This window comes from Dermacentor variabilis, chromosome 2 (genome assembly GCF_050947875.1).
Source record: "Dermacentor variabilis isolate Ectoservices chromosome 2, ASM5094787v1, whole genome shotgun sequence".
NCBI lineage: Eukaryota > Metazoa > Arthropoda > Arachnida > Ixodida > Ixodidae > Dermacentor > Dermacentor variabilis.
In genome coordinates, this window is record NC_134569.1 from 1,614,017 (window position 1) to 1,637,885 (window position 23,869).

General features: G+C 46.9%; 1 protein-coding gene across 1 annotated transcript in view; it reads left to right on the forward strand.

Annotated features, from left to right (window-relative positions):
• Positions 1–23,869, forward strand: part of LOC142570245 (putative transporter YutK) — a 518,716-nt gene that overhangs the window by 476,812 nt on the left and 18,035 nt on the right. The window contains exon 9 of the mRNA XM_075678647.1: positions 13,643–13,795. Coding sequence (XP_075534762.1) covers positions 13,643–13,795 — 153 coding nt within the window. The remainder of the gene's footprint in view (positions 1–13,642; positions 13,796–23,869) is intronic.

A 23,869-nucleotide genomic window follows, 5' to 3' on the forward strand; every position in this document is an offset into this window, starting at 1 on the left:
AATGGCTATAAGGATGCCTCTTCCTCTGCATCCTTGCCGATCTTTGCGGATTCGTTCAAAGTTAGGCAGGTGTTCTAATATTTCAGTATCAAGAACGTCATCTGAGAGCCATGTTTCAGTTAGTATGAGCAGGATGCCTTCGGAGGATGAGACAAGATTTGATATAGTGTCACGTTTTGCAAGGATGAATCGTACGTTAGTGTAGATAACTGAAAATGACAGAATTGAACGGGCCGCAGGTGTAGCACAGTGAGGCAGTTTTTGACGGTGTGATAGCTATGTTATTTCTTGGACACTTTGAGATGAGTCGTCAAAGACATATCGGTCGGAGTTGATGTCCAATGTTTTGTAATGAAGGGAATAAGGCATAGATTTTTTTTTGCAATGGCGATAAGATGCCTCCGCGCATTTTGTACCTGGCGGAAGTACTCTTTGCTAATGCCGTAAGGAGTACCTTTTAATTTACGGCCATTAGTTAAAATCGCTTCTTTAGTTTCTAAGGAATTGAATTTAACAATAATTGGACGGTTTGGACCTTGGGTGTGTCTGCCCAGTCGATGTGCCCGTTCAATTAATTGAAGATCTAATGTGTAGTTCAGGTACTCAGAGCAATGTCGAATGACTATTTCTTTGGAACTCTCGAAAGATTTTCTTGGGTTAAGTATCTGGAATCGAGAAGAACAACAAATTGTAGGGACTGGGCTGGTTCTCTGCATCGTCAAAACGGCTTTCCAGTTTTACCATTCGATTGGCAGTATTTACTGTGTCTGTCTGTAAGGTTTCCAGCTGCCGTCGCATAGGCTCAATACGCCGACAGTTGGTCTCGACACTAGTCAGCCGTGTACTGAGTTCAGAGATAGCGTTGCTAGCTACGAAAAGTTGAGCTTTCATGTCTTGTACCTCTATTAGTAGTTCAGACTGACCAGCGGCCAATTTCTTGAGCTCTGCAAGAATCGTTGCCATTTCGGGACCCGGGTTAGCCTCAATATCACCCGCGAGCAATAACAAGTCAAGGGCGACAGCGACACATTCGCAACAAATACAAATCAAACACTGTCGGCTCGGCAGCTGTACCAACGCGTAATGACTGTTATTTAGCGCATAAACTGTACGATGGACCAACCTGCATGGCGAAACGCAGAGGGTTAGATGATTCGTTTGTGGCACAGCCACCAAGCCCACAGGCCAATGCGGATCGGGGCTGCAGCTTTATAGCAAGCACCAAGACGATTGTCGTTGACGATGGGGCCAGCCAGGGTGGGATCAGGACCAGTGGCTGCGCATGTGGCAACCGTAGGTGTGCAGCAAGATTGGATGTAGGCAACTTCCACAGGCGTATTGCAGGAACGCCATCAGTGCAGAGTGACGGCGCCTCAGAAGGCACTGTGCATGATGACACCGCAACCAAGCCAGGAAGAAACGTCAGCAATAGGGTAGTTCGAAATTGGCCTGTATGGCGAAACGCAGAGGGTTAGGTGATTCGTTTGTGGCACAGCCACCAAGCTCACCTGGTAAAGCACACGTGGTAAACAAGTATTTGTAACTCGACTTTATCTTTGGTAGAGGCCCTACCATGTCTATTACAAGTCGTTTGAAAGGTTCTGATATTAAGGGAACTACCTTTAGTGGAGCTTTCAATGTTTCTCCTGGTTTACCCGAGCGCTGGCAGGCGTCGCATGATCTTACAAAGTTTTCTACGTCTTTGAAAGAGCGAGTCTAGTAGTATTCCATAAGCAACGTTTCCTTTGATTTGTTTATGCCTAGGTGGCCAGACCACCAATTTCCATGACAGAGACTCAAAAGGTCGTCCCTGTACTGAGTAGTACCACTAACTGATCTAGAATCCTGCCCTTTCGGTCTCTGTAGTGCCGATACAACAATCCTCCTCTCTCTTGCATCGGCACGTTGCGCCTAGCAATACCTTCTTAGCTGTGTGTTGCAAATTAGCTAAGTTGTCATAATTTTTTTGCTTGGCTGCCAGCGACTCTCTGTCCACACGTAAGAGCTGCTTAAAGTTCCTTGAGGCCGGTGATAGTAACGTCCCTGTCTTGCTTGCGAGTGCGTCAGCTGGCTCTTCCTGCAAGCGTGAACTTTGATACCCTAATGATACGCTCTCATTGAGAGGGTCAGCTGGCAGTGTTTCCTCAACCGTTTTTTCGTCCCTCGAACCTAGCTCGGATTCGGTTACTGAAGTTACCTCTTTTGCTACTTCAGCTGGAGCAGCTTTTCCATTTTCAGCTGAAAGCGATTCGATTTTACGAGCTTGGCCTCGCGTCAATGCCTGTACTACGCCCTCTCCCAGTTTAAGCCCTTTGACACGCAGTAACTGATCCGACCGATTGGAAAAAATGTAAGGGTACTGCAGCGACAAAAACTTGGAAACTGCAGCCTCGGTCAGAAGCTCCACTGATTTTTACTTTGGCCATGGGCAGACAGACGCTGTGTTCTTCTACAGCCTGTTTTATCCATGTTAGTTCTACCGTGAAGTCATCCACCTTCACGTAAGACGGATGGACAATGTCCATAGTGGCGGCACTGTCTCGCAGCACCCGGCATGGTTTGCCATTAACTTGCACGTCATGAAGATATGGGCTTAAAAGTTCCCTATTGTCTTCTTTTTCATCCACGCAGGAAAAAACTACGCTAGGCTTCAAGCAGTTTACTGCGATATGTCCGAGTTTGTGGCACTCAGAGCAGCGGATCAGTCTAAAGGACTCGAACTTTATTTTCTGCTCTTTTTGTACGGTTTCCCCGTTTGATTTCTCCTCGACCTTTTCTGATTGCTTTTCCTCCACATCTACAGGCTCCGGTCGTCTAGTCTGCGAACCCTTTTTGAACTGAAATGGTTTTCGTGGTCCATTTCGACCGTCCCACTTGCCGAACTCGTCGTTCAGCTTTCTACGCGTTGCGCACTCTTCGGCTAATTCAGCCACCCTTTCCACAGTGTTTACATTTTCTCTGTCTTGCACCCGCAGCTTAACAGATTGTGGGATGCTTCTGTAAAACTGCTGTAGCCACATGCAGTCAATAATCATGTCTCTGCTCTCGTACGCTTCTGCGCTTTTCAACCACTCGACTAGGTTGACCTTTAAGCTATAAGCAAATTTCCGATATTTCTCGCTATCATCTCTGCCTGTACTTCTAAACCTTTGCCCAAAAGCTTCGGATTAAAAGCGGTACTTCTTCAAAAGACTAGCCTTAACCTTTGCGTAATCATATGCATCTTGCGCACCGAGTCTGGCAATTGCTTCCGCAGCCTCACACAGCAACATAGACAGCAACCGCTGTGGCCATGTACTCGGACCAAAGTTCATTTTTTCACAAGTCCTTTCCAAATTTCCCAGGAACAAGTCCAGGTCGTACCCGACCTCAAATGCCTTTAACAACCTGTTCATGCGGTATGATTCTGCCTCACGTGATCGTCCCAGAGACCCTTCACTGCCTTGAGACAACTCCAAACGTTTTCTTTCGAGCTCAAGTTGCATTTTTCTGAACTCGCGTCCTTCTCTGTCCCGTTCTTCTCTCTTTCTGTCCCGTTCTTCTCTCTCTCTGTCCCGCTTTTCTCCCTCTCTGTCCCGTTTCCCTCTTTTTCTAAGAAGTTCTAGCCCAATTTCAATGTCCTCCTCACTGGTGTTTTCGGAAATCTGCTTCAATAATTCCCATTTTAGCATTTCCTTGTGTAGCTCTAAGCCCAGTTCCTCGCCTACAATCAACAATTCGTCTCTCCGTCTCTCTGCTTTACTGTCTTGGTCCTGGTCGCTAAACCTACCTAAGAAAATACAACCTAGCTAACAATCAAGAATCCAACTTCCCTACTGTTCTAAACTGAACAACCACAAAATGAAGCCTAGATACTCAAAGCAAAAACCAAGCACTCACCGCAGACACAGCACCACGTCGCAAAGCCCAGGCTGACCATTGTCAGTCAGTTGTGATGGTTGGGGTCGGGCATTAACCAGATGGTAGCTGGCCCATGCCGTCGTCCAACTCATCCACGCTGAGGACGTTGTTGAAGGGAGAGACTTATTCTTATTGAGAACGAGGAATATGGGATTTCATTACAGTATCTACATGAGAACGTTACAGTTCTTCAGTCTAGCAGGACTGAAAGAGAATGCAGACTGAACAGCCGACAACGGCTGCCTAAAAGGACGCTAAAGGTTACTATGAAGTCAAGTTAAAGTGATAAAGCAATGGTCTAGAACGTCTAAGGAGTTAATATAATCGCGAACAGAGCTTTAGTAACCGAGAAACTGAGGTAAAGGCATGACACGATTTGAGACCCCCAGCGACATACCGGTACTAGCCCGATGACGAAGGCACTCCTCATCATAATTTAAGTCACTAGTACTCAACTGCTCGCATTAAAAAGATAGTTTTATTAGGTTATGAGACGGAAGAAAATGCTACTTGTTTACTCCTGTTCGATTCTTAGAAAAGATAACATTTTGACGTTACCCTTCAGTAGTATGGGTGGTCGAAAGGTTTCGTTTTCGCTTGACTCTGCGCACTCGACTCTGCGCGACGCGCGCTTTGGAGTTTCAGTTATTTCGTTATCGCGTCGTGCTGCGCTGGTTCTGCTGGCTCGCGAAGCTTGCATTTCGAACAAGCAGCGAGAATGGCACGCTTATGTGATGTCACGGGATGCGCGAACGGTCCGCGGCACTTGGCCAAGAGAAGGTCCAGCGGCGAATCCAATGTTACTTATCACTGTGTGCCAACGAGTGAACCTCTCCGTTCGAAGTGGTTAGGTGCCGTCCGTCTGTTACAGCGCGTTGGCAAAGAGCCGAAAAATCGCATAGTGTGCTCGCTGCACTTTCTCCTAGAGGATTACGACTTCAACGCCGGCTTACTGAAGTCGTGTGGAGTGCCTTTCAAAGCAATGCTTTCTTATAGCGCTGTTCCGTCGGTCTTGCCTGCATTCTCCGATGCGCAAGAACAACTGCAGGTCAAAAGACGGGGCGGTAAGTGCGGCATTTGGTTTTTACGAAGGCAAAGCTACAAATGGGCGAATATGTACAGCCATGACATACAGGTTCCATCGTAGTAGTACGCAACGACGCCGGCAGCGCGAGCTCTCAGCAGCAGGTCACGTTCATGAGTGCTTAAATCGCTGAAGTCGGGCCCAGCATCGCGAGACAATGTGTCGTGTCAGGGTCGTCCACTGCAACGAGCGTCAAATTTGGCGTCATAAAATAAAGAACCAGCATATCGTCGCGCGCTTTCCCTTCCGCTAGCCACCATAGTTCCACTTTCGCGCTGCTGTGGGCTCCGTCATGGCTCTGTTTCTGGCCGCGCGTTCGCATTTTTCGCAGAAAAGCCGCAGCGCCGTCTGCGGGCGCCGTTTTACTCACTGACGGCGCAACGTCACTATGAGACCATGACCTCACCACTCCTCGATCAGATGGCGGGCGATTTGAACTGCACTGACGTACGCGGACGCCTCAGAATGCATTTTCTCTTAAATTGAGTCTCTTCTTCGCATGAAACAATCGTTTCGAGGTTTCTGGGATGGTATTTCAACAGACCACGTTGAGCTAATATTAAACTTTACTATCCATTTATATACACTCTGTACTCCCTAGATCCATAGGTTAGGGAAAACGGCCGTTCTACCTTCTACCAGTTCGGAGCGTCTAAAGTCATCGTAGCCGACCATACTTTGAGGGGGAGGGTTTACACACTCACTTCCGCACAGATTTCACTGACCACACCGAGGTGAGAGGCTTTTCGCAGACACGGGTCTAGCCTTGAGCAGGCGCCTGTTGGTCCCAGAGTTGACCCCGCAGACAGTGGTCGCGTCTGTCCATTGACTGACGACTTCTAAGGACCGTGAGACGGCGGCGCAGAACGCCGCCTTCCAGGAGTTCCCCCGCTCCAAACAAAGCGTGACCGTGACGGCGAATCCACTAACAATAATTGGTCCGCCGACTGCGTCCACACATCCCGGCACCGCTCGCTTGGGGACGCGGCGTATTGTCGTCCTTAAAAGCGAGTCACCGCCGCAGACATGCCAGCGCCAACGGGTTGCCTGTGACGAAACGCATCCTTGTTTTCACAAAGTGAAGGCTGTTTCACATGCTGCGACTGGACCGACGAAAATCGGTGCTGTCGCACGTGTCGCAATGCGATTTCAAGAGGGCTCATTTCACATGTTTGCGATTTCAGCAATGCGACGGGTGCGACGCCCAGGGTTGCTTACTGCCAGATTTCGTGGCACACGCTGCATAATTCTTTTATTGTAATGAATAAAACGTTTACATTATGCTATTATTGACTTCGCTTGATTAGTAGCACATAATATGTACGTTTACTACTTTAAAAACGTTAATTAAGATTTGTCTTGGAGTGCGCGACGGCGGTTTCTGTAGTTAAGTGCGACATGGCGCACGTAAACAGCTGTTCGCAGGTTGTTTAGCGCTGTGTGTTGTCTCATCTCATATCAATTGTAATGATTTTTTACTGCACTTGGAATTTTTCTGTATTTTCTTTCTGTAGCATTTTTATTTGTTTGACTGCATCAAGCACCAATTTTTATCTATCCTTCAAAGATGTCTTCCTTTTTCTGGGGAAAACACGGGGAAGGCGGGAGTTGGAAATTCAAGGCTATGAGCAAAACGAGAACAAGCTGAAAGTAGGAGCCAACGGTTCCACAAGTGGACATTGAAGAAGACAAGTCCACTTGTCAAAACGTTGGCTCCTGCTTTCTCCTTGCTCTCGTTTTGCTCATCGCCTTTTTTTCTGGTAATTTGTATAACTCCGCACATTTTTCCAAATGAACCTCAGTTGAAAGTTAGACCTCATCCATCTCTAGTGTCATCCTGTTGATACTGCTTCATGCTATGCACTGTTGCAACATTTGTGTGTGTGTGTGTGTGTGTGTGTGTGTGTGTGTGTGTGTGTGCACGTGTGGATTTGGATGTGAAATCGGGCCTTTGGGCAGAGGTATCATTGTTCTCCTGTGCAGCCTTATGCATTCAATAACTATAGGGCAACAGAAATACGATGGACAAGAACAAAGTGAACACACAGAGCGCTTCGTTCTTGTCTGTTGTCTATCTGTTACACTTTAGTTAATAATGAATACACACAAACTCATCCAGTTCTCAGTTGTTATGTCGGGCTTATAAGCACGCTTGTGTCCTGGAATATCTGCATGGCTATGTATCCTGTAATTTAATTTCTGGCCATGTGCTTAGAAGTCGCATGTCAATCTCCTGATTTTCCTGACAATCTTGTGTGATGTGCAGGCCCAGACAGTTTCTGGTGAATCCATGCAGGGTGTAATCTGCACTACAGGTGCTGGTTTGATTGCTTTCAGTTCAGCTTCTCGAGTTGTAGGGTGACCTGGAATGGTACTCACTTATATGGGGTTTAGTTTTATGTAGTGTGATACTACTGTTACACTGCTATTGCCACATCAGTGTACTATGTGCGCCTGATGTTTGCTTGCATCTTCATGATTAGCAACCTCCTCTGTGTGTTTGGCAGTAGTATAGTCTCCTGGCCTAATTGTTTGCCCCCATATTTCATGGTATGGGCCTGTTGTGTTTCAAGTTCAGGAGCTGCCGAGGCTGTTTCTGAAGCGAGAGCTCTTGGTTCTTAGGTTCTGAGCTCTTGAGGCAAAGAATTTGTGCTGCAGGCTGCAACTCTACTCTGTCTAGGTGCTTGTTCGTTTGCTCTTTCTCATAGAGGTCTTCAAGCATGGTAAAGTCTGAAATACCTGTTGTTACCCGATGGCTGCATTTGATGAGTTGTCTTTTTGTGTGCTGTTGGTAATTCATACCGTACCATACCTTGGACATAAGGACAGCATCTGCGATTTTCCATAGTATCCACTCCTTCACTCCCCCCCCCCCCATGATTTCAAGATTATTCTTTTCACCAGGTGTAGAATTTGCGTCCAGGCATGGCATAATTGTTTCACCCGCATGCTGGCTCTGCTGTCATGGTCTTACACTAGCTGAGGATTTGTGAATGTTGACTTGCAGGTATGCTTCTCCAGCTATTGGGAGCGCAATGTGCAATCTGGAGTAGTTCTTGATTCTAGTCTCTTTTCCGACGTCGATGTCAGCCGACTTATCAGAAAGCGAGAGGCCAGACTGGCCAAGAAAGTCTACAGTGTTGTCGAGGGCTTGTTGCATCACTCTTGATTTCTGTATCAGATAGCTTTTCCATAGACTAATACACCATAGGCTGTAGTGTTTCTTGTAGTACGCCTGTGTTGTTGGTGTGGGTGGGCCAAATGTACCTCCAACTCTCACCTGGAATTTTCTGTTTTTCAGAAAGTTACTGTTTAAGTGCTCTACCAGAATTGTTTTTGCTCATCGTTCCTCTTAATAGAGTAGCATGAGGTACTGCTGTTAAAAGCCTCTTCACTCTTTCATAAGCGGTGTTACACAATGTCCTGCAGTAAAGCTTGTGCTGCTTATGGCCTACTCATATCTGCCAGAAGGGACAACTCTTGAAAAAGGTTTTCTTTGTGCTATGTGTGCGACGTAGTATGAGCATTCATGCCTTGACAATTATAGATCTGTAGAACCAGCTTCCTGACAGAGTACTTGCTATACCTGATTATGCTTATTTGTGCAGTGCTCTTGAACAATACATATTGATGCAATGAATATTTACTCACTCGAATTATCACAAAAGATTGTTGTTTTACAATTCTGCCCTTTGCTTTCTATTGGTGCTAGATTTTGCATAAGCATGCCCCCCTCTGCAATAGTATGTTGATGTTTAAGGGTTCAATAAAAGGTGAACTAAATCTAAGTGCAAGAGCTTTTTTTCACCTATGACTCCCATCGAAATGCGACTTCCATGGCTGGCAAATCAACCCCTCGCCTTGTGTTAGCAGTAGAAGGCTATAGCCACAGTAGCAGGTGAATAAAATGAAGAACAATATTTTTGTCTATACATTTTTTTTCTTCCCTGTATGTAAGTAAAATTTGCAATAAGTTTGTCATTGCAAAAAAGCCCACTTTGTGGTCCTTTATTGAATAAACCACATATTGTGTATAGTTGAAATGCAGAAATTTGTTCTAATATACTCGGGTGATATGTTCTTGCAAGTAGCATGGTATTTCATTACTTATATAGAGTAATCACAGCAGATATCCTTATATGGGTTTACACACTAATATATGTGATCACTAACTTATTAGAAACATGTAAGGCATGAATGTTTCTGCACACTTGATCAGCTGTGAACGTGCAAGAACTGCTTGTACTGGCAGAACTGGCTGACTTCATTCCACAGTTTTGATTTACTTTTCTTCGGCGTGTCGTTTTATACTGTTTTATCCCCACAAGAACAGGCCGTTTGCCTGCTTTTCGCATTGTTGCACAAGTTTTCCATGACGGTGCAGGAGGGTGCGCTGCCACGGTGCCACTATAGCAAGCAAGTAATTTACTTAATCTACTTGCTGTAGAGTTAATTACCTTTCAAAGCAAGTGTTAATACAGATGTACTAAGGATACAAAGTCTGCAACATAGTCAATGTTTAGTGGTTCCTGTGCAAGAAAAAAAATTCTCCAGAAAAGAGGTGCAAGTTAACGTGCATGTAATATTTTATTCAAGCCACGGATTTAATGCTATCCTAGCAAATTCATTACGAGAGCCTACACTTTTGCTCTGTAACGCTCTGTTTTGCTCTTTTGCTCTATAATAAATAAGCTTTCAAGATCAATCGGGAAATTCACGCTTTAAAACCGACAAGAAAATGCAACTGAACGGTACCGCGTTCAGCACAACGTTTAAACTTCGGGTACTTTGCTGTCTTGTCATTCGCCGTTACCGAGGTTGAGATAATTCAAGCTGCTCCGTAAGCGCGATTTTTGCATGATACTGAACGAAAGAAAATTGTGACGACGTTGTCGTCTGGCGGGGATCGAACACCTCCTAGTACTGACAACTCGCAAAGGTGTACGACGCAAACGTGAAAATGCACTTCATTTGCTGCGTAGCGTGTCAACAAACTCATAGAAACGGGAGAATTGAATCTGCAGGACAAGTTTTTTATTCTCCCTTCCCGTACGTACCGAATTCGGCAATCCACGTCTCCGCGCATTGCGAGACGCCATCTTCCAAAACAAACTGGCGAAATAGGCCCGCGATAGCTCTCCGCGCAATTTCGACGGAAAATCGCTGCGACGTTGCGACCAACCGGTTGGTCGCAACCGAAAATCGGCGGGTCGGCACTGCGACTGCGATTTTTATCGCAAACGACGGAAATCGCACTTCCGGTGCGACGAAAATCGCATCATGTGAAACAGGCTTGAGTCATCGCAGCGGGCCGGGCAGGGTTCGACGGTCGCTTCCCCGAAGTTCGCCAGGCCCCGCAGGCCGACCGTAACAGTACGTAGTTGATGATGTTGCGGTCACTGATTAAAACAAGGTGAGAAAACAGATTTATATTTAAAAGCGAACCTCAGCAGGTATCGTGACCGTGGGTACTGCAGCTTGGCTTGTTTTCTTGCCGAACAGGGCAACCAATCATATACGCTCGCCGCGCGCGCCCCTAAGTAAATTTCAACTGAAAGAAAGCCGAAAATTCCTAAGCGTACAGCCAGAGGGTTGGGCGTGGTTCCTGTTATGCTGAATAATGAAATAGCTTCGCTGTAAAAAAAGAATGCGAAATAGGCGAATACCAGGCAGTTGCCGAAAAACTAGAATGAATTTAATTTGTAAACGTAAGAGCGGAAAATTATGCAGATCTCACGCACTGTGGGAATCGATGTATGCGAAGCTGTCTGTGCTGGTTGCTTTGATTGACGATTATTAGCGGTGATGCTGACGGCGAAACCATAATTTTTTCAACGTTTATTTTAGCACGAGAGTGTGGCGTTGACGTTAAACCTTACCTCGCGTGCACAACTGCTGCTTGTCTGCGCAGTACACAGAACACACAGGGAGATGTATTTACGTGAGGCATTGTTGCGCACCATATTTCACTACGTCTGAGAGGTTTCAGCATTGTAAGGGCCTCACATGGCACATCGCATCGTGGCGGAAGGGTTAAACTTGAATTGGATTATGGGCCTGCTACGTGCCAGAAGACACATTCGGATTATGAGGCACGCAGTAACGGCGCACTCCGGGTTAATTTTTACACTGTGATGCTCCTTAACATGTTCCAAAATCAAAGTGCACGTGCGTGTGTTATTTGGCGCCCGTCGAAATGCGGCTCCCGCAGTCAGGATCAAATCCATGACCTCTGGCAATGCCATAGCCTGTGAGCTACCGCGGCGGGCACAGAAGCGTTGATTTGACAGTCAACCGCTTCCGTAGTGCCGCCTGGACTTTGCGGTGCGCTTTAATTAATGCGGCTCTGCTTCTGCACGCCCTCAGCGCGCTGCTTCTGCACCCACTCTGAAAAAGTTATCCTTCGAGCTGTGCGCAAGCTCCAGGAAGCTCGTTTTAATCAGGTTTTAACCAATGTCGTAGCTTGTTTTCTATGACTGAAGCAGACTCGTCGTTTTCACGCTTTTCGTTTGTGATGGCGCCGCATCCGCAACGCGTTCTAGTCTCGCTTGCTCTAGTTTTATTTTCGCGAGCTCAATTCCTGCCTGCCTTCTTTTCTGTTCCTTCTCGCTCTGCTTCTATTCTGCTCTTTCTTTCTTCTCACGCTCCTTCTCTTCCTTCCTTTCTTTCCTCTCGCGACATTTCTTTTTCCAGGCATCCATGCGCTCGTCTTAATCAAAATCTACTTCGTCAATCGCCGTACGAATTTCAGGCTTCCTCAACTTATGGGTAATATCCATACCGAACTCTGCTGCCAACAGCAGTAGCTCCTCTTAGCACTGTGATATCCATTCTTTTCCGAGAGCCGACTGCAACTTGCCCTCACTTGACCGCACACTCGGTAGCGATCAATCAAAGCTAATTGCCCGATAGCACCCTGTCCTTATCGTCCGGCAAAACGTAGCCGCTCCAGCACTCACGCAGCCTCGAGCTTGCAAAGGTCGTGTCTCCCGGAGCCACATTTCTATGTCCGCCAATCCCAGATCTTGAGGACTGCCTTCTACGGCTCTTCCTTCGAGTTCCTTCGAGTCGTCCAATCCTTAATTTATGCTATTACTGAGACATTTGTGCCTCCCTGAGCCACGAAGGGGAGATCTACTGATCCCGGATCCGCAGAGGTCACTCTTCCGTCCGCACTTTACCTCGAGCTTGCGAAGGTCATCTTTCCCAGAGCCGCATTCTCAGGTACAGTGATCCCAGATCGTGAGGACTGCCTTCTTGAACTCACCGCTGCCAACGAGTTTGCTGCGGCTCGAGGTGGAGTTTGGGCCAGGAATCTGCCAAGCCCATTGATGAGTGTATGGTAGTACGAATGATGGAAAAAGACTTCATTTTACATTAGTAACACTGGCTCGAGACACGGAAACCCACTCCATGTAGGGAAATTTCAAACGACTCAGTTCACCTCAGGACACGTCAGCGCACTCCTCCGGCACCAAGGTCTCAGCTTTTTAAAACAGTCGTCTTCCCCAGGAATCTGATGACTGCATCTCGCCCAACCACAATCGTCGCATCAGTCGCAATATCCCTCCCATGATGTTGCACCGTTCCGCCAGCTGTGTTTCACGCTCGCCCCCGAATATTGCACAAGTGCATAGCAGTCTGGGAATACGAGGTCTGCGCTGTTCACACGGTAGCCTTAGCCATTGGCCACTTTCATCATTTAGTTCAGCTTGTCCGGGTCTGGTTCAGGTAGAGTGATCTTCGCGGCAGTTGTCCCCTCGAAGTGAACGCATTTGTTTGTGCGTCACTGTCTATTTCGGGCGCCAGCATCGTCTGGGCGAGTGCTGGTGAAAGTATTGGCTCGTGGAAAACTGCTAAGGAATGCTCATCGCCGTACTGAGACGTAACATAACATTTTCAAAAGATTTAAAGTTCATTCATTCATTCAAAGACGGTTTAAGGGACCTATGCGGTACCAAAATCACTTTATCTGGATTTTTCTACCTTGAGCATCACGCTTTTGTTTTCGTCTCCTTGAACAGTTGAAAACACGCGGAAGACGTCGCCTGCTACTGCCGCGCTGCCGTGCGATGGTGGGTGCATGCGCGCATGTAAGTTGCAAGCAAGCACAGCGAATATCGCTAGCTACCACCTCCACTGGAAAGGGAGACAATGGAAAGGTAAGGGCAGCAGCTTTGTGGCACACGTCTACTCAGCAAGAAGGCTGCGAAATGACATGTGCAATGACGCACGCACTAGGCACGCTAGTCAAACTTAAGGGTGGAACGTCGGGGAACCGTGGTCGTCTGGCCCCCCGGAAGCCCGAGTTTGATTCTTACCCACACTGAAATTTAGCGAGTTTTCTTTTCAAGGGCATTAGTTTACTTTGTTTACAAGAACCTCCATGAGAAATTTGACAGCTATATATCCGAGCATTTCTGACGTGTTCTTACTGACTCTTTTGCGGCATCGGCTATTTTTGATGCCATCATTCGGTCACGCCGCCGACTATGACGGATTTCCGCTTAATGGAGCATATAATGCTCTCGCATTAATAAAACGCAACCAGACACAGCTAACGTATGACAATTGTTTCCTTCGTGCACACTTAGAAGAATTGAAAGGCATCTCGGTGGATATTGCCGTTGCCTTTGCGCTCTTTACACGTTTGCGCAGTGGATTTTGGCGAAGCTGTTCACCCCTCTGGCACTGGCTATGGGCGTTCCATGGAAGGACAGCGGTACGGTGGGAGAACTGATTGGTATTAAGACCTTCGCCAACGAGTTCATCGCTTACTCCCAGCTCGGCACCATCATCGACCAACTTGATGTGAGTAGTTCTGACCGCAATTGGGAAAGAAATTTGGACGACGCTTAAGCTTCGCCTGTAACAGTGGAACGCGATAGCATTCAAAGATCCCTGACTGCATGTCACGCTTCCGGGTAACCGCAGCTTTCTTCTGGATGCGCGGAGGCGAACCCGATCGTGGTGTTGCTGGAACAGAGCGGGCCGCGCTTCTCCACGAATGGTAGATACGCTGGAAAAGGGGCTTGTGATTGAGTTTCCGCGTAAGACAATTATTTTCTTCTAGTACACTCAAACGGAACTCTGGCACTATTATGTCTGTAGTTTGCGTTTAGGTTGTACTTTGCGATTTTTCTAGTGCATTTTACTTTGAGGAATTCAGCTAGTTCATTAACGCCTCTGCGGCATGCTCAGGGCCTGCTTGGTTGTGGTTCCCAATTATTTTTCGCAAAACAACGTTCGACGACGACACCAGATTTTTTGCGACACGGGGCCTAAAGCGCTATCGCGTTAATAAACTTCACGTACACAGACTCGCAAAATATTCTGCTCACTCAAACTCATGCACTAGAAAACAGATGTAGCGCAGCTCATTATGGCTTAGACACAGCAAAAGCAGGATCAGCCGGACTCACTCCGGACCGACGCAGGCTCACTCAGACTCACCGACTTTCAAGATGTTCCCACTGCATAGGGTGATTTTCTCTGACATTAGTTTCGTCGGTCTTCCGCACCGAGTCGGCACCGAGTCTTGTCCTCAACGAGTACAAGGCTTTCATCGTTTAGATGTCTCCCCGATGCACGTTCGCAACAGCTAGCATGGGAGATGCACAGAAGTAGCCCAAAGTTACCAAGGGCGGAGGTAGGGGTGCCCTCTATCTGCTAAAGCGCTGGCTATGTGTCTGACTTTGTCTGGTCCTCCGTCGTGTTGCGCTGTTTTAACGCCTCTAACTGCAATGTTGTTTGCAGTTTGTACTAATAAAGTAGAACGACGACTGGAAAATTGTAAATAACGTTTTGATTATTCCTATCCCGTAACTACCGGGGAACTAGGACAACAAGGTGTTCTGGGCTTATACATAAGGATGGCATAGTGCTGCTAGCGGACGATGCCGGCAAATTACAGAGTTTTGCGATTGCGTGTTGCAACAATACGACATATGGGCGCCCTAATTTATCACACAAAGAAAATCGGGAAATATAGTATTGCATGAAGGAATGAGTGGTGAATCGGAAGTAACAAAAGCGGAAGCTATATCCAATGTCAAGCAATATATTGACTCGTGTACTTTTCATCGGACGACACGTTTCACCGCCTAACAAATGTTATCGCACAGCGTAGGACGCGCTTGCATGTGTGGGAAGTTTCTGGAATGTTATCGATGGTTCCATCCACTGTCTGTGACCGAACCTTCTGTAATCTGATTGCATGTGTGCGCGACGCGAATAATGTAGAACTTTCTGGAAAGCGCGCGGGTCTCAGCGATTAGTCTGGAACATTGGACGATTGATGTATAAAAGTCGACGCGCTTGACCCTTGATCAGATTTTCGACGATCGCGACCGTGTTCGCCGCTATCGTTGTGCTACAAGTGTAGCCTGTTTTTGTAGGCACTGGTTCGCCCAATAACACTTAGTTTTGTCCTTCACAGTATTGCTACTGTGTTCTTCAAAGTCACCACCACGTGACATCTGGTGGAGGTGCGGGGTGCAGTGAAGAAAAAGGACGGAACCTTACGTTTCTGCGTCGATTATCGTCGACTGAACAAGATCACGAAGAGGGACGTATACCACCTCACACGGATAGACGACGCATTGGATCGGCTCTGCAACGCTAAATACTTCTCATCAATGGACCTGAAGTTTGGCTACTGGCAAATAGAAGTCGACGAATGCGATCGCGAAATGACCGCCTTCATCACGCCATACGGCTTCTATGAGTTCAAGGTTATGCCATTTGGACTGTGCGCGGTGCCTGCTACGTTCCAGTGCGGGATGGACATGGTTCTAGAAGGATTAAAGTGGAAGACCTGCCTTGTTTACTTGGATGACGTCGTCGTTTTCGCCGAAAATTTCGACGATCACCTTAAGCGGCTTGCGACAGTACTAGAGGCCATCAGGTCATCAGGGCTTACTCTGAAGTCGGAAAAGTGCCGCTTCGCTTACGGCGAACTACTGTTTCTAGGCGACGTAATCAGCAAATATGGAGTCCGCCCCGACCAGCAGAAGACAGCTACCATCGCAAAGTTCTCGCAGCCCATCGACCAAAAGGCAGTGCGTAGATTCCTTGGCATGTGTGCCTATTACAGCCGCTTTGTCAAGGACTTTTCACGCATCGTGGAGCCGCTAACGCATCTAAACAAACGTGATGTCGAGTTCAAGTGGGAAACGCCGTAGGCCGATGCATTTCAATAACTCAAACGACGCATGCAGTCGCCGCCGGTACTTGCACAACGCGACGAGAACGCCGATACCGAAATCTACACTGACGCCAGTAGCCTAGGCCTCGGTGCGGTCCGAGTCCAGACGTAGGACGGATTTGAACGGGTGATATGCTAGCCGGTCGCTGTCAAAAGCGGAAGGCAATTATTCTACGACTGAAAAGGAATGCCTCGCCATCATTTCGGCTACAGCAAAATTCCGCCCTTCCCTCTATGGCAGACCATTCAAAGTCGTCAGCGACCATCACGCGTTGTGTTGTCTAGCTAACTTAAAGGACCCTTCAGGACGGCTCGCGCGGCGGAACCTCGGACTGCAAGAATATGACGTCACCGTAATATACAAGTCCGGAAGAAAACACTCTGACGCCGACTGCTTATCACGCGCCTCCATCGATCCCCCGCCGCAAGGCGACGAGGACGACGACGCCTTCTTTGGAATAATAAGCCCGGAAGACTTCACTAAACAGCAGTGAGCAGATCCGGAGCTAAAAGGCCTCGTCGAGTATTTGGAAGGGAACACCGGCGTAGTACCTCGGACATTTAAGGGCGGGTTGTCTTCGTTCACGCTACAAAACAACCTGCTCGTGAAGAACTTCTCACCAGTCCGCGCCAGCTACCTTCTTGTTGTACCGTCAGCGATGCGTTCAGAAGTATTGAACGCCCTACACGACGATCCAACCGCTGGGCACCTCGGATTCTCCCGGACGCTGTCGAGGATACAGGAAAGGTATTACTGGCCACGTCTGACCGCCAAAGTCGCCCGTTACGTCAAGACATGCCGCGACTGTCAGCGACAAAAGACACCACCGACAAAGCCAGCAGGATTAATTACCACAGCCGATCGAACCTCCTCGCCCACCATGACAGCAGATTGGGATGGATTTGTTGGGGCCGTTTCCGACGTCAACATCCGGGAATAAGTGGATCGTTGTGGCGACGGACTATCTCACCCGCTTCGCCGAGAGTAGGGCTCTACCAAAAGTCAGCGCAGCCGAAGTGGCGAAACTTTTCGTTGAGAACATCCTCCTGCGACACGGTGCCCCAGAAGTCCTCATCACCGTCAGAGGAACGGCTTTTACAGCAGAGCTCACCCAAGCCATTCTGCAATACAGCCAGACAAGCCACAGTAGGACAACTGCCTACCACCCGCAGACGAATGGTCTCACGGAGCACCTGAACAACACCTTCGCCGACATGCTAGCCATGTACGTCGACTTCTGCACTGACTTCTATTCCATGCTCCTTAATGCTGCCCATAAGATTGTCGTTCATTGCTTCAACACTAACGTCCTCTTTTTGAATTAAAGCCGAATACCTGTTCTATAGCTTCATCCGGAAGTCCTCTATTTTCCCTCTTACCACTAGCTCATTGATCGGTTTCTTATGTACCAGTTTCTTTCGTTCCCTCCTCAAGCCTAGGCTAATTCGAGTTCTTACAATCCTATGGTCACTGCAGGGCGCCTTGCCGAGAACATCCGCATCCTGTATGATGCCAGGGTTCGCGCAGAATATAAAGTTTATTTCATTTGTAGTCTCTCCATTCGGGCATCTCCACGTCCACTTTTGGCTATCCCGCTTGCGGAAGAAGGTATTCATTAGCCGCATATTATAGTTTCCTGCAAACTCTCCTAATAACTCTCCCCTGCTATTCCTAGAGCCTATGCCATATTCTCCCACTCACTTGTCTCCAGCCTGCTTCTTGCCTACCTTGGCATTGAAGTCGCCCATCAGTATAGTGTATTTTGTTTTGACTTTACCCATCGCCAATTCCACGTCTTCATAGAAGATTTAGATTTCCTGGTCATCATGGCTGGATGTAGGGGCGAAGACCTGTACTACCTTTAATTTGTACTTCTTATTAACTTTCACAACAAGGCCTGCCACCCTCTCGTTATTGCTATAGAATTCCTGTATATTACCAACTATATCCGTATTAATTAGCAATTCGACTCCTTGTTCTCGTCTCCGCTGAGCCCCGGTAGCAGAGGGCGTGCCCGCTTTTTAGAACTGTATATGCTTCTTCTGTCCTCCTAACTTCACTGAGCCCTATTATATTGTTATTTGCTGCCCTCTAGTTCCTCCAATAGCACGGCTAGAGTCGCCTCGCTAGATACCGTTCTAGCGTGAAACGTTCTAGCGTAATATTCAAGTAACATTGCGCTAAAAAAAAAGAAAAGGAAACGACACGGACGTAACAGAAAAAGCCAAGCGCAAACTTCCAATTAAGTTTTTTGTACCACTAAATCGCTTTTATACATCTGAAGCAGTGTACACTGCACATGCGCTTTCATGAAAATGAACTGCGCATTCGTATAACATAGTTACGAGTCATTTAATGCCGCCTCCAAGAAACTGTTCTTTTTCTGTGAGAGCCAGTGAAGCGAAGCTAACACACTTATCACCCAATTTTGCAATCATCTGCGCTTCAGTTATTTCACGGATGAGCTGCGTCCTGTCAAGGGACACAATCCTGCATTCGTCCTAGATAGGTTTGCATCCATTATCGTGACAATGAATCGCCAAGAACCCACCGGTGCCATTTCTTACGTTGTTGCTGTGTTCGCGGAGCCGTTCATTGAGGCAACGCCCAGTTTGCCCGATATGTTGCTTCTCGCATGAAAGCGAGAGGTTGTACACACTCGACGAACTTTTTGCGCTTATACTTTCTGCACTTAGCGGACTGGACGGCATTTGGATCCGTCAACCTGCAAAGCTTGCTGAGCTTGATGGGAGCAGAAAAAAAACAACTCTTACATTTGCCCTTAGGGCCATCTTCTTCAAGTTATGGGATATCCCGTGCATGTAAGGTATAACACTTACTTTAGGGCGTTTTCCGGGAGGGGCATCGGCAACTGACTTCTGCGTGCTGGATCGCGCTTCTCTTAAAATGCGTTCCGCGACAGACACCTGCAATGCCCTAGGACATCCAGCCAAAGACAAACGTCGACTTTGCTTTTCAAAACTTACGTCCACTACATGCCAGCAAGACTTGCTGGGGGAATTCTTTAAGCACAAACTCATAATGGCCCGCTAAACAAGCTTAGAATGTGCAAACGTATATGGCAGAAGTGGCTTGTTGGCTCGCGGGTCATACGCCCGATAAGTGCAGAAAGCATAAGCGCAAAAAGTTGGTCGAGTGTGTCCACCGGGTGGTTTACAACCTCCCCCTTTTATGCGGAAGCAATATATCGGGCAAAGAGCGTTGCCTCAATGAACGGCTCCTCGAACGCAGCAAACATTTCAGCACAGACCCTTGCAAATATGTTACTTCTACGTATAACATGCTATTTCGGTTTTTTTTTGTGTATGTGCATGTATTCTCCTCACAGTTCTGTTTTATTACCATTGATTGATATGTGCTGTTTTTATTTTTTAATGAAGAAGAAGTAGAATTTATTGATAGGAAAGACAGAAAGGTCGACCTGAGCTAGTGCGCTCTAGTGTGCTACTCTACACTGGCGAAGAGGGAAGGGGAGTGAAAGCATTGGGATGGATGATGATGATAAGAGAAGTGGTGATTGCTTATGTACATGATACAGTTGCCTCGCTAGAGCCGTTCGTCGAGCTTGGTGTCCTGCAGGAACTTCAACAATAGTTTTGTTGCACGCATTGAAATTGCATTGAAATTGAATTTAATGGTTTTAATTGTATGTATCCACCTAGTTGTATTAGGTTGTATCATTAAAAACTAGATATGCGCATGACATTGTAGCTGCTACTACATATATGACTATGGGCCTACACTAGCCTTTGGCTACAGGCCCAACAGTTCCTTTGTACAAATTATTATCAATGAAAAATAAACTGAATTGAAAAAGAAAATTGAAACAATGTAAAAAATGGCACCGCTGGGTTATTGTCGATTGCTTGTCGCGATCATGGATGCAAACCTATCGAGGACAAATACACGATTGTGTCCCTTGGCTGGACGCAGCTCATCCGTGAAATAACTGAAGCGCAGATGATTGCAAAATTGGGTGATAAGTGTGTTAGCGCCCCTTCATTGGCTCTCACAGAAAAAGAACTAAGTTTTTGGGAGGCGGCATCACATGACTGGTAAATATGTTACAGGAATGCGCAGTTCATTTTCATTTAAACGCATGCGCAATCTAGACTGTTTCACATGTATAAAACCAATTCAGTAGTACAAAAAAACTTAGTTCAAAGTTTGCGCTTGGTGTGCCTTCTCTTACGTCCGTGTCGTTCTTTTGTTGCGCAATATTACTTGAGTAATCAGACTGCATGCGTGACATGATGTTGCACATTGTAGAACGCATTCGAGCGCCGGCGGTTACGCTCGAATGCACGATGACTCTTGCATAAATAGCCAACACGCTTGACACGTACATCAGGTTTCTACCACCGACGACCGTGCTCGCCGCTTTGTTGTGCCATGAGTGCTACTTGTTTTTTATGCGCACAAGTTCGCCCACTAAAGAGTTAACTTTTCAAGTCACGCCTTTGGCAGTGTTTCGTTGTGCACTGTCGCGACAACGTGATCGTATTGTCGCAACACAATAAAACCAGAGTCAAGGTGTGAAGAAAACCGACACCATATTACAAGGAAGCTGTTAGCCGCCTGATGGTCGGGATTTTTCACGTCATCGTCCTCACGAAAAAAAAGAAAGAAACCTTCAGCGATTGATGCGAAAAGTGCATACATTCTTTTGTATCACGCATACAACATACAGCACAGCATATATAGGTGCAGAGTTTTCAGTTTTCCAAATTAATTTTTCACATATATATATATATATATATATATATATACTTATGTATTGTCACGTGGTGGTAGCGGTGACGTTGAAGAACACAGTAGCAATACTGTGAACGACAAAACTAACTTTTACTGGGCGAACCTGTGCCCACACAACAGGCTACACTTATATTACAACGATAACGGCGAACACGGTCGGCCATCGTCGAAAATCTGATCAGCGGGTCAAGCGCGTCGGCTTTTATACATCAGTCGCCGAATGTTCCAGAGTAATCGCTGGGACCCGCGTGTCTTCCACAAAGTTCCACACTATTCGCGCCGCGCATACATGCAATCAGATTACACAAGTTGCGGTGAAAGACAGTGAACGGAACCATCGATAACATTCCAGAAACTTCTTTTACATGCAGGTGCGTCCTGCGCTATGCGATAACATTTGTTACGTGGTAAGAAGTGGTCGCCCGATAAAGATAAGGAGGTACACGTGTCAATGTATGTATATATATATATATATATATATATATATATATATATATCAGGGGCGTAGCCTGGGGGGGGGTGCTTATGGAGCTTCAGCCCCCCCACCCCCGAAATTTTTTCGTGCTGTCCATGCGCCGCCGGCCAAAACAACCCCCGGCGCCGGAAATCATGCTCGATTTTGTCTAGACTGTCATTTTCACGCTCGAAAAAAATATTTCAGCGCGAACATTGCGAAATCGGACTGGATTTGGCGGCAACCCCCACGCACCGGGAGCCACATAACGTAGCGCAAGGAGCTCCACCCGATAACAAAGTTCCAAAGGAGTGGCGGGCTGGCTCGCTGAGGCCGCGGAATCCAGGGAGCGCTTGGATCGGAATTCTGACACTTTATGGGTATAAATTTCTAATAAACTTTTGATGCGAAAGGTGCATTGATATTTGCAAAGTCGTGCTTTAGATTTTCAATTCCGGAACTTTGTGGACTTAATGTTGTTACAAACATTTGACCCCAAAGGTGCATCGACTTTTCTAAAGTCTTAGATCGGAACATACGACGAGACAAGCGAAATCAACGCACTATCAGACAAGTTGACACAACACACTGCGAGATACGATGAGACGAAGCGTTGTGGTGGTTGATTTGTGCCGTGATGTCACATAAAAAATATCAAGATATTTTTTCACCTACGCCAAAGCATCCTTGTCAGGACACTAAAGCCAGACCGGGTAACTACGTTCTTATTTATTTTTTCTACTTTGACTTTTATTCGTGAGGACACATTGAGCCTCCTAAATTTTTTTATTATGACTACCTTACCGCGGGCTGCCAGAGCCAGCCAGAGCGCATGCGTTTTTCTTGTGTTGCCCCGAAACTACCACGCGGCGTACTTCGGTGCGCGTGTGGTTTTCTCTGGCCGAGTGAGTTTTAGCCTGGCAGAGTTTTGGACGCCTTCTGGCTAAGCACACGAGAAAAAGAAACAATGGTCGCCCACCGCTATCACTGTGAAGACTTGACAGATTACACCGTGTTCGCTTGAGCGCAATCTCTCCGGGAAGCCTTGTCTCGCTGGTGTAAAATACCGAGCACTATGCGTATGGTTCTCGGTGGACCAAGCGTCTCACGTTTTCTTCGATATTCATTCGGTAGCCACAAAAGGTGCCCAAAGTAGGTATTGCATTGTGGCCAACATACTTTCCTTCACGTTTCTTTTTTCATTTTGGTGCCCACGCTCCACAAAAGGAAAAAAAAAACATACATTTTTTTTATTTAAATGAATATTAGCAGAGGTTGGCGCCTTTATGGTGGCACCGGCTACTCCTTGTCACTTGGCAAAGGAAACAACTTTGCGTAAAAAGGGAGAATAGCGACACAAAATATGGCACTCAGTAGAACACTGGATGAATTGTTGCGGCGCAGCGAATTGTCGCATGGTGACAGTTTGTTACTTAATTCTTTTGCGGAAAGTAATCGGCCACGGCACGCTTCTGTTGCCGGATACTATTATTATATTATTGTGATAGCAATTATATGAAGAATCCCGGCGCATTCCTGCTGTCGCCGTCGCCCTCGAGTTTTGTATGAAGTCTCAGAGCAATAACGTCGTGACCGCGCGCCGCATGCTGTATGTGCGAGTGAAAGAATAGGGGGGGGGGGTGGAATGGGTGAGCCGACGATGGTGGCTCAGTCTTGCGTGCGCAAAGGAGAAAAGCGGGGAGATAGCGCGCCGCCTTTTGTCGCAAGCGATACATCGGATGGAGTGGATGGAATGTGGGTGGGATCTATGATTCTGTGAATCTGTGATTGCGCTACATGTTTATTTGCCTTGTTTGACGCATTATATCCAGTGACTTTTTCTTTGATACGTAGAGATATTGGAGACTTATACGTATATTTAACTACCTTGTTGCAAGGTTTTGTGTATGCATGCAGTGAACTTTATTTCCAGTGTCAATTTTTGCCCTTTATCAAGCATTTGTATATTCCATTGTATCTTCGCATTTCTAATGAACGAGGGCGAGTTAAATGAAAGTGAGCTTACCGACCCCGCGCAATGATGGTTCGGTTCATTATCTGCGAGGCATCTGCGTAGCTCACAGGCATCTTTCTTTTAAAAAAGTGACACGCAGATGTGAGGGTAAATGTTCTTTAATGCTCTCACACACTGGATTGAACATGATTCCGTGACATAATGGACACTTGAGAAGTTGAGCAGCGGGGTGCCGTGAATGTTTTGACAGCTGAAGGTGTTTCCCCAAAGGAAATTATTCGCCGCATCACTGCCGTGTACGTTGAACATTGCATTTCATGGGCCACTGTGAAACATTGGAGCGAGCGGTTGAAAAAGGACGTGAAAGTTGGAAAGACGATCCAAGACCGGGCGAAAGCCATCGTGCAATCACACCCAACACAAGTGCAAAAGTTGATGAGCCGATGAGACAAGAACGGAGGATAAACATCGAT